The sequence below is a fragment of the Haemaphysalis longicornis genome, unplaced genomic scaffold (genome assembly GCF_048455015.1).
Source record: "Haemaphysalis longicornis isolate Haplotype H1 unplaced genomic scaffold, Haemaphysalis longicornis Haplotype H1 scaffold_6, whole genome shotgun sequence".
NCBI lineage: Eukaryota > Metazoa > Arthropoda > Arachnida > Ixodida > Ixodidae > Haemaphysalis > Haemaphysalis longicornis.
In genome coordinates, this window is record NW_027526407.1 from 169046489 (window position 1) to 169058551 (window position 12063).

Genomic DNA, 12063 nt, shown 5'->3' on the forward strand with positions numbered 1-12063 from the left:
CTATCGCCAACACGGCGCGACTCAGCGTGATTTGCTCGTGTCGCAGATCCCCCTTCCGTTCTTTCTGTGCTTTTCAGGAGATTTTTTTCCGAATGCGCTTATTGCTGCAACTGAACGAAAGCCGGCCAAACACCACTACATCTTTCTAATTGCGTAATATGAGTGCTATAGTAAGGACGGCAACCGCAAAAGCGACAAAAACCTTTGAAACAGTTTCCAAGCTATTAGAAAGGCATAAAAAAGATTTTTTGGCTTATTAGGTTGCCCCGTCCAAATCTAGGCAGTGTATATCGGGTTTTAATAGGTTCAAAAGCATTAGAGTTTATAAAAATGTTCAAAAAGTATCGCAGGGTCTCTTTTTACAATATTTCTAGAAACGATAGTTGTATTCAATACATTGGAATGGTTCTCGCAAGACATTTGCTTAAACATTAAGATATGATTAGCATGAGTTTTTGTGGTGTTCAACGAAATTATCTGAAAAAGAAAATAGCTTACTCACAAACCATTTTAGAATACTAGTCATCAATATTTTTGTCACTTTTTGGCTTGGAATCACTGAGCGTTTGTGATTTTCTCTGTTAATTTTCGCAGGTGGCGAAGCTGGTAACGGCTGAAGATGACCTCCACGACGGTTCTGGAGTCCATGGCCATGGACAGAGAAGCAGCCAGGCATGGAAGCAATGCGAGCGAAGCGATATATGAGGTTGCTTCCGTCATAGTCAACATGACTGCCGATACCTTCATAGAAGCGACCACATCTGCCTACGGAGGACGGCGCCGCTCGGGAAATTCCTCGTCGTCAAGGAGACAAAACCGGAATACCGCCATGCGTTCACATTTGTCGGTTGCCATCTACATCCTGGATCTACTCAACGCAGCCTACATGCCTATAGTTATCTACTTGGGCCTCATAGGCAACGTCCTCTCTCTGTTGACGTTCCTCTTCACCCACCTTAGGAAACGGACATCTAGCCTATATATGGGAGCCCTGGCCGCCTCGGACTCTGGATTTCTCATTGTTCTTTCATTTACCTGGCTCAGTGAACGAGGCATAAACGTGAGTGTTCATTTCGCTTGTAAAGGTCCTAATGCCAGGGGATGACCATTGTATTTCTGCCGCATGGGCTATGAAACCTTTCGCCTGTCCCCACTTTGCCCTGATATCCTTTTCTCCCCGTCCTTGAATTTCGCAAGCTACCCCTGAATATATACTCCGTCTACCAATCCATTTGAAGATTGAGTGAATGGGTGAGCTTTTAGAAAACAGGTTCAAATAGCCTCGCAGGGAGGGGGAATCACTCCACGCTCCCTCTTTGGCCAGCATATTAGATGTATTTGTTTCATGTTAACAAGCACGCTCTTATGAGAAAAATGCACACGGGGCACAATGTCTCCCAAATAGCAACTAGCCTTCCGGCGAGGGCTGTGGCTGTTCGTCAATGTTCAGATAGTGCTGAACCGGAAGTCCTTTGGCAGTTGTGGTAATGTCGTCCAGTAGCGTCACCTCTTTCGAGACCGATGGAAAATAATTCGGGAACTCCTGTAGCTTACAAGTAGTGCTGGAAACCTCCTTGAAAAAATGTACAGGCTAATTATAAATAAACGGTGCGGAATATACGGAATCAGGTGCTGAAAGGAGTAAATATTTGCACCTATCCTGCACACATTGTTTATGGCGATCCCAATTAGAAAACAATGTTGTGCGGGGAATAGTCATAGGAACTAAATACAGAAGTGAGCTCTATTACCGCAAAATCTCCCACACGAAAAGTCAGTAATTTCTGCCATGACACATGGGTTAGACACTGGGATTTCACTAACCACTTTCAGCTAACACAGACCAGTACAACAACCCTTGGAAAGGAAGGGTCAATATTTCAAGGTAATAAAAGATCTGTGTGGTTTAGCGAACAGAGTCGGCTGTAGAAGTTCCTACTTCAACTTACGCGAAACAACTGTAAAAAGACAGAAAATAATTTTTTGCGCCGTCCGAGGGGCAAGTGAGAAGAAACACAAGCCATGCCCTTACACACGTAAAACGTAAATACCCGGCCAGTGGTAATGTACTATCATTGGAAATTACTGGAAAACATGACCATCTCAAACAACACCGTTACTCAGCCCCAAAGTATTTTGGGGTACTCAAGCTGCATTTTGCTCAATCTGCAATTATAATTTAAGCGCACCGTTTGTGCCCTCGATCGTCATTTAGGTTTGCTTAACTTTTGTTTCAGGAGCGCAATGTTTGAAATTTATTTTATATATTCATTCAGACCTAAAACAATTTGATTTTGAAACCAGATTAGTAGTTTTTTCGCAGCTAGCCCAAAGCGCCCCATTAAAAAGAGACCTGGCACGAACTCCAGTGACGTTTGCTCATTTATACCTTGATGGTAGCAGCTAACCTGGCTGTTCTTTCGTGCTATCTTTGTGGAAATTCTAGAGTCAGAAAAAATTCATCTGCATTGAGGGCATTAAGGCCCAAAATTGCCACAACTTCTTTATTTAAATCAGGTAGCTCCTATGTATCGAGCACACTTCTATAAATGGTTTTTCAATTGTCTATATTCTTTACAGGTCTACCAGCAAGGGTTGTGCCAGCTACTGGTCTTTCTCTCTTCGGCCTTCAGCTGCTGGTCTGTGTGGTTGACAGTAAGCTTCACTGCCGAGCGCTTCGTGGCCGTCCGCTACCCCCTTTGGAAGCTGCAGACGAGCTCGGCAAACATACGTCCGCGGATGGTGATTGTTGCCACGGCGTTGATGAGTGCCGTCTTCACTGCGCACCTTCTTGTTTTTGTGGGTGTGCACGATGGAGAGTTTCCCGAGTGCAATCTTCATGCTGAGTACGAAAAGTAAGTACTGTTCATGCTGGGGTCGATATTCCCATTTTTTCCGTAGAATATTGGAGCATGGTTTTTTTTTAACAGAAGAGCCGTTGTTGGTGTCCGTAATGTGTCCGGTGCGCGGCGTCATATGAAAACCTTGGGGTATAGTTACGCGTGCCGTGTAAACCAGCACGTGCCTCACAAAGAGCGCGCGGTGTCGTCCAGGCTTGGACGTTGTGCTCGCAAAAAATACCAAGGAAGTTCACTCGCATCTGCACCTCAAGCGGGGAGAACAATGCAGCTCGCGCTACAGGCACCCAGTTTCCGAAGCCCATCCCTGCTGTTTGTATTGCGTGCTGACGCGTTTCACTTTTGGATAAAAGTGAAACCTGCGGACGAAAAGATTCGGGCCCACCAGTCTTGCGTGAGGAAGGCGACGATATATATGGATATGTAGATGACTACGACTATCACACTGAAACGCGACGTCGGAGAATGTAAATAAACAGTTTAAAACCTAATGCCATCCGTGGTTTTGCGTCTTTCAGTGCTGACATAGAAAGAAATCTTCCAGCTTCGCTACGGTCCAAGCATTGCACAAGTTATAGCAAGCTTTGCCATTGTTTTTATTTCTGAAGTATCTGGGCAAAGAGTTTCTCTTATCGGACAAATTTTTCGGGTAAATAAGGCTTTGTAGGTATTTTATAAAGAGAATAAAACAAACTTTTGTTACCAATGGCTTCTAGGCATACACCACCGGGTTGCTTGCTATATCAAAAAGTTCTCCCCAGTTGCGAATCCGTAAAACCGCCTTATATGGTGGCAAATCCATAATCAAAGGTCTAAACTAGCGTAATTCTTAGGAGCCACTATCCGGCGTAAGGATGCATGAAAAGCTTAAAATTTTAGCGGATATTAAAAGATTATGAGCAAGTCCTGTTTATTATTCTAACGGTGTCAGATACGCCTATGCCCCCTAATAGACTCCTATTAGACGATAGAAATGTAGACGTTAGTAAAAAATGTCTAGGTTTAGCACTTGACCCAGGCCTGTTGCGAGGTTTCTGATATGTTCAGTTCAATGGTGCTGTAACTTCAAAAACCCTAATCTTTTTTACTCCGTTCTGTGAATACAACATCTTGAAATTCTCTGTATTTCAATAAACCACACTTGACGGCGAAAAAAATTTGATCGCACTAGTGGTCTGGGCTAAGCATGTTTTGAAGGTTCCTAAAACGCAAGATTTTTATAAAAACTGGTTGATTCCGAGTAGATGTCGGACACGTCAATGTAAAATTTAAGATAGAATCGAAGGACAGACCTGTATCAGAGCAAACTTCCATATCTTAAGAACGCTGCGAGATAATACAACATATTTGAAAAAAAAAACGTATACGCACATTTGTTTTAAATAACTTCTCTATTCTTGAAAAATCAATCATATTGATCTTATCAGCCATACTAGGAATATAGCTGCTGACGTCCATAAGATCAGCTGCTTCATTGGGCGTTTATGTGAATTGCCAGCCCTGTTGAAATAACTTCAGTATAGAGAAAAAAGATCCCCGTGATCGTTTCAGTTTTTAAGGCATCCTAAAGCATTCATCAGGGTAAACGTGTAGAGCACAGAGAGATCGATGTAGTACTGTCCATACCAAGAATGCCCTCTTTGTAAAACACTAAATTTACAAAAAGGGTGACAAGGGGATAATTCGTTGAGCATACTGAAGATTCTGGCGCTCGACAATGGGGACCAGAAGAAATACGCGCGCAACATGCCAAGTTCGAAACTGCGGGATTTTTCAACGAAATCATAGCACAACTGTTTTAAATACTTTTCGGCACAACTGTTGTGAAGAAAAAACAAGTTTTGCAATATTTCGGGCCTGCCAAAAAATCATGGTCTTGAGAAAACACAGTTTGAACCCGTTTAGTTCTTGAGCGGGTTTTTGAACACCCAGAAACTTTGTATTCCCGTGTGCCATAACAGTACTGCTCTCCCAAAATTTGAACTCTCCACCGCCAGCAATGTTTGCTCGGCCTTGACACCTTACTTTGTCATACACGGTGTATGTTGTAAAGTGTTCTTTCGACATGTATATCGTGTTTGAATTGTTTGTTGAATCAGCACAGGCAAAACACTGAATCGAACCAGTCTATTCCAAAAAGGAAATGGAAGGCAATTTTTATAGACACTGAAGAAACAAAAGCCCAACAAGGCGGCTGCCGTCAACACACCTACATTTAGTTACCCCTTAAATGTACGTAGAAAATACATTGGTATAAGAATGGTACGCCACATGCTTTTTTATTCTTCAGACGTATTGTAGCTGCGCATGTGTAACAGTGGAGAACGTCAAGCATCGAGAAGAAATTGTGGGATCAAGTAAACGAGCGATTCTTGAATACTTCCGCTGGAAACGTACGAAAAACACTAATAAGGCCAGCCGAGAAACGACTGTTTTGTCGCCCACCAGACGAATTGGGAAGCGAAAGATGATTGATGCACTGGCGTAATGGACGGGAACGGGCTCAAAATATTGAACTTAAGTGCCAAAAATATACCTTAAGTTGAGAGTGCCTTGTTGAGAATGGTGGAGCATATAAAAAATGGGGGAGACGGGCGGCCTGCACGGTGGGTGTATTATAACTACACCTAAGCACTCTGCCCAGGAAAGGGCAGAATATTAACTAATTGACCTGATAAAAAGAATATATCCAAAATACGAAAAAAATATCATGGGAGGCCGAGCAGTGTATTAGCAACAAAAAAAAAACTTCAAGCAGTCAGGGCAATAAAACATGTCACGAAAATAGTAACAAAGACAATCATGGTGGCGATATTTTGATGGGGAAAGTGTGAGTGTTCCTGATTCGGAAGTGACGGCTTTACGAATATTTACCGATATGAAGTTGCTCTCTTATATGCTTTCGCATGGTCATCCCGCCTTTTCCTATTTTTCTTTACAGCATTCTCTACTACCTGAACATTATAGATACTGTCCTGACATTCATTGTGCCCTTCGCGCTCATCGCTGCAATGAACTTTATGATTGGAAGATCAATCTACCTGTTCTACGCCCGCTACAGATTGCAGCGTCGCACATCTGGCCGCAGCAGTGATTATAAAAAATCCTCCGGTAAGAAACTTCTCACATGATATTTTTTCTTATACTATACAAAGCAGAACATCACCTAAATCCGCCAGAATTGTTGTAGAGATCTCGCTCACTATTGCGATAGGGACTCTGTGGGCATTGTTCGGCAAGTAATTACAGAGGATTATGGGGGTCTAAAAAGAAAGCGGAGGGGGGCGGGGCGCAGATACCGGGAGTTATAGAACTAGAGTACAGAAAGGCAGAAAGTTAAAGTGTGTAGTGGGAGACGACAGGGTTCGACTGAGTCATTACGTGGTGGTAAAACGGAGGGCTTTGAGGCTGACGTGGCGGATTATGGAGGGGTGACAATAGTCGCAGAGAGCAACGAAATGAAATTGTGTTGGGGATGGATTTACCAAGGGCAAGGTAGAAGTAGTACTAGCAGAAGGAAAAGCGTACGAAAAGTTGAACAGCTGTTGAAAAGAGGAAAGCGGGAGCTAAAAACAGTGCAGAAGTCATCCAAACTTGTGGCTGTCAGGAGGACAAGAAAACGACGTATTAACTAACAGTTCCCCATGTACGCAGCTTGTACGAATAATGACAACGAAACGTGTTATAGTGGACGAGTAGCGGGAGAAAACTAAGCAACAAAAGCATTATTACGGGTGCGATTGAAGTGACACGACCAACCGAAAAAACATAGCAAAAACGAAAAAAACTGGTGATGCTCAAGGTATTAAAAAAAAAAGAGGGAAAGGGTTTGTTGTACAAAATGACGAGGAAGATACGGCATCACATATTAATACAGAAGAATAGAGGAAGGCGAATAAAATGAAAACAGTACTACAGGAATTCAGGTCAGTGAGGGAAGAAAACGAACTTTCATGAAGCTTATCACTGGTTCCAGAAAAATTATAAAATGATGAGTAAGAGCGAGGCATGAAGTGGAACGAGTGCTGGTAAAGGATTTTGAAGGAGAACAAGGTCGATTGAGGGAGTAGTGTACGAACAAAGGGATGGAAAAGAAGGCAGAATGAGAAAAAGGGAGCGCCCGAAAACATGAGAGAAAAATTGCGGCGATAGGGAAACAAGAGGAAAGCACAATGAGAGAAAAAAGATAAGTATGGTAAATAAATAAAGTGAATTAAAGGGAGGGGTGACTGAGCGAAACGCTGCTGGGTAGATAGCGTTCGAGAAAAGGCAGAAGCAGGATGGGAAGGCGACGAGGGAAGGAAGCAGTGGTTAGCATGCAAGGGCGAGAAGATTTCATTTGGGTTGAACTAAAAGATGTAGGTTTCAAAAACAATGATGGAGAGGAAGTGAAAAGAAACTGACACGAAAGGTATTACTGGGCTCTAGGCAAAACAGCGCAAAAAAAGAGGAGGACAGAGGAGATACTGGACAGGGACTGTGCTGAACTATCAACTGGTTTTACTTTGGGAGACAATATATATAGCCGCCCAACCTAAGGTTTATCTGCGCATGGGTAGAAAATTGAGTTCTTTCTCCGACAGGGTGATAGAGGCCATGCCGCCACATGCCTCACCAAGCGTCAGGATCCGTTCTGTGAGAGCCGTGAGAGCCGTGACCCGCCGCGGTGGCCCAGTGGCTAAGGCATTATGCTGCTGAGAACGAGGACGCGGGTTGGATTCCCGGCCGCTGCGGCCGATTTTCTGATGGAGGCGAAAAGCACAAACGCCCGTATGTAAAAGATTTCGGCGCACGTTAAAGATCCCCAGGTGGTCAAAATTAACCCGGAGCCCTCCACTACCGCACACCTCATCGCCTAGGTTGCTTCGGCGCGTTAAACTTTACAATCAATCAATCAACGTGAGAGCCGTTACTTGCTGTATCGAGTGATTAAAGTGGGTTTTATTTCTGGCAAACCGTTCTCGCAATTTAAACAATGGCTTGCCAGAAAGCGCCCCGCACCTTTCCCCTCCCGAGCATTTTCCACAATGTTCGCGTGCTCCCTCAGCCTACCGTTACGTGTCTGCCAGTTTGGCCAACGTACACTTTCCCGCACGTTAAAACAATTTGGTAGACCCCCTTCTGCACATTCAACAAATGGTCGCCGATGTTTTGTGCCGAAGCCACTTTAGTAGGCTGCCTCGGGGTCGGTCCCTTTGCATAGCTTAGAAAGCTTGTGAGGGGCAGGGAAGGCAACATCCACGTCATCCTTCTGGACCACTTTTTACTGATTATGTGAAATCTTGTTTAAGTAGGTATCGCAGCTACCCTCTGCGTAGGGTCGGTGCGGACAATGCACGTTTTTGCCTTGGCGCGAATTTTTGCCAGAAGGCTCTCTGCGACCGACACCAGGATGCGCTGAGGACATCCGGCATCCAGCAGTCTCTGGGCGTGTTGCTGAACGCGCTCATGAGACAGTATGGGCAAGATTTGCCGAAAGCGTTCTTGAAGCCCATCAAGGCTATAGCTCGTTTAACGATCTTTGAGTGCGCCGAGTTGGAAGGCAGAAGAGATTTGTTGGCTCTGGGGTCATAGCTCCAATCAATACCAACATATTTCAACGGAAACCTAATGTATAAAAATCTAATTTGCCCATAGACTGGGTGTTCGTGCGTTAAAACAAGGGGGTACAGTGCGTCATGAAAGATTCCACCAACTTTCCTGCTTTCACATTCAATGGCCTGCGCGTCACAGTTAAAACTACCAAAAAGTCGTCGACAACACAGAAAACTTTAATAACACCTTGGTGAGTTACTAAGGGCCAAATGATACCATCGAAATGACCAAGAACTAAATCACTAAGAACAGGTGCGATGCAGCACCTAATGCATATGCGTTATTTTCGCAAATGGGGCGTCCCTTCAAACATAATGTAGGTTGATGTAGTTTATATGATGATGTAAAATGCTGAAAGGTCAAAAATCCAAACTGAATTTTCCGCCGCGGTATGGAAGGCAGTGGATCCTATTTGTCAATAAAACGTTGCACGCATTCAAGGAAGAGGTTATGTGTTAAAGAATAAAAGGGATCCTTTACGTCAATTGAAAAGGCCTGGTAGCTCTGATTAGCGTTACTTGTAAAATATTCTAGAACTTGGTTCGAGGAAACACAATAAAAGGGTCGTCAAAGGATAAAACATCAGAATGGCCCTCTATGAAACGAGCAACTGAATGCTGCCAGGTTCCCTATTCGGACACAATCGTCCTTAGTGGCTAGTAAACCTCATTGGTTTTTGCGCTAAAACAGACACTCAAACAATTGCTCTTGATTTTACCCATGGCCTTTAGAGGGAAGAAATTGTAACCGTTTACATAGTTTTTTTGCGCTAAAATTTAGTGTGCGCGAAGATACTGTCGGGTGGGAATTAAATAGAGAAGCGATAGCGTCCCTCGGTTTAGAAGTAAAGGTTTTACAAGGTAAAACAGCAAAGTCACCCTCTTTGAAAGCCGTTAAAACAAGAAATGACTGCTCACATAGAAAGGTGGCCACATGTCTATCAGGAAGGTTAGGCGGTACGCTAATGAATTGGGTGCACATTTTTTTTTGCGCTGTGCTGCCCAGATTATATACCAACACGCCAACTTTTTAACGTCCATCTATTACTAGTAACAGTAAATACTAGATAGGGCAGGAACAAGCGTATGCTAAATAGGATAATAAATATGTGAAAAGAACATTGTGATGGTTGGGAGCACATGATAGCAGGAACCCTTAGCTGGTTGCGCTTACAATATGCTATTACCAGTGGTCGTAGTTTGCAGCGAAGCAGGAAGATACCCGTTATTTTTTAATGTCCTAGGTCTACCAAACATTATATGTGCTGTAAATTTACAACAATAATTCGATACTTACTTTGTTAAAAATTACTCCTACTAAGGCGGCAATTATTTGGCGGATTGTCTAAGGAGTTCAAGAAGGAATGAGCTGTTTTATTTGGAAATGTCTGTACGCAAGCTGACGTTACCTTCACGAAACTATTATTTTCGCAAGCAATCCGCCTTCTCCGAAACGGTGGTGAAACGTTCCTCACTAGAAGTACGCCGTAATTATTAAGCCGAACGCTTTCTTTGCCACGAAACGACGCAGTGGTGTAGTTTACACCCAATAATTATTCCTCCTGTGCGTGGCCGCTCAGTTTATATTCGTTTGTCATTCGTGCGTTTATTTTTATTTCGGTAACGTTTATTTTTTGTGGTCCTTCAATTTATTTATAGGAAAAGTGGGCGTGCACTTTCGGAGGGTAAATATAAACCTGTTTAGCTTTTGGGAGTGTACTATACAAGCGATGGAAAATAACGCATTTTATGCAAACGTTCTAACACAGAGAATGTGATATTGACATCAGTTTTAATGCTGAATGATTTTTTTCTACACGCAGAATTTCGGTCTAACCAAGCGGAAATGCTACTTTCTACAAGGGCTTTGGTTTTGTGTAAAACAGTAAATAACTTATTTTTGTCCAAAATATTTTTGGGAAATCGCTACGTTTTGTTATAGTTCAACCAAACTGTCTTGTGCTATGGTGCTCAAAACTACAATGGTCCTCAAATGTAATTGTACGTTTTTACCAGCCATGAGATTAACTAAAAATACACAAGCCACAGGCAACAAAAAAAATTTGAACGCTTTACTCACCTAATATACGTTGCAAAACGGCTAATTTTGACAAACATTACGCAAAAATTTGAGGCATTGATAAAAAAAGCAGCATCGTAATCACAACCTTCTTTATTTTTGGTACAGTGATGTGCATCTTGGTGACAAATTTTATTTACGTTTTTCGTTCCTGTGTACCAATAGTATCATACCGGGCGATATTTCGATATATTCGAGGAGCCTACAACCATTGTGTCAGAGTTCCCTACGTTAGTTTGTAAACTGGTGTCATTCAATTTGGCTTAAAGTATACTTTACGGGTGAATGAGTTTTATATAGTGTTTATTAACCGCATAATGCCTTGAAGTTATTCTAGACCATCGATCATTTATTCAACTAGGCTTACAAAATTATTCACAATGAATGCCAATTTTAGGCAGCTTGCAATTGAAGGTCTTAAGGCATCAAATTTGCATATACCAAGGTTCGCCTCACTGGCGTAGCTTAAGGTATTTGCACAATCAAAAGCCACCAAATTTATGTTGGTATTTTCTACGACCACACTTTGACAGTACCAATGCATGTGACAGCATAGTAGTGGACACAAGCGTCAGAAGATTAAAACAAATTGTTTTACTTTCAGCTACGACATCCTCGAAAAACCAGAATACAACAGTGGTTTCAGTGGATGGCACGACAACAGCGACAAGTGGCGGCGGAATTCCACATGCCACTCAGATAAGCGTTACTCGGATGTTGCTCCTAGTCTCAACAGTCTTCATGCTTCTCAACCTACCAAGCTACGCGATGAGGATCTACGTTTTTGTGCTTTCCCTGAGACACTCGGAGACCGATGTGGAGGTCAACTCGCTGCCTTTTGTGCTTCAGCGCTACTTCATGCTCTTGTATTACACAAACTTTGCCATCAACTTTGTTCTGTACAATGCGAGTTCAAGAATGTTCCGCATAGCGCTCTGCGACTACGTGCATGGACGCTGGATCGCGCTGCGTGAGTCCATTGGGGCAATGCGGTCAAGCGTAGGCCGTTCATCTACCAGCCAGAACGAAGACATTGTTATTTGAGGCCACGAAGCCTTGCCGTTGGTGAACCTTCAAGACATGCTCAGTCACTCACCGGGGAATGGGGCATTGTACATTGAAGCGATTGCTTAGCGTGGTCACGCCAATGTGCGCCTGACGTTCGATAATATTTTATGAATACGACGCGGTTGTACATAAGAGCGTTTAGAGCTCAAACAATGTAATGTTTCACGAGCTTGTCCCTGGTTCACGAATATGTGATGTTACACTTGATTACAATGAACACCTCGGCTGTGCTGTACTAAAATTGCTTTGAGGCATGGTGCGGCGCAAGTTGGTGCTCTATTCAGTGACTGATTGTTTTGTTTTCTGCCTTTTCATTTTATTAAGGATAACAAACAAATGTAACATTCACAGAAATGACATACGTGTTGTGTTTTGTTTCTTTTTAGCAACGCGAGTGTGCTCCACACACAAAAAGAACAGCTTACCATTGCAACTTTTTTCAAATAATGATTAGCGTGCACCA

At 43.0% G+C, this 12063-nt stretch overlaps 1 protein-coding gene across 1 annotated transcript; it reads left to right on the forward strand.

The window, feature by feature from the left end:
• Positions 1-609: 609 nt before the first annotated feature.
• On the forward strand, positions 610-11579 carry LOC144142059 (uncharacterized). Its single transcript, XM_077673489.1, has 4 exons — positions 610-1060; positions 2581-2855; positions 5800-5969; positions 11137-11579. Exons 1-4 carry the CDS (start codon positions 620-622, stop codon positions 11574-11576), a joined length of 1326 nt encoding a protein of 441 aa, XP_077529615.1. The 5' UTR covers positions 610-619; the 3' UTR covers positions 11577-11579.
• The last annotated feature ends 484 nt before the right edge of the window (positions 11580-12063 follow it).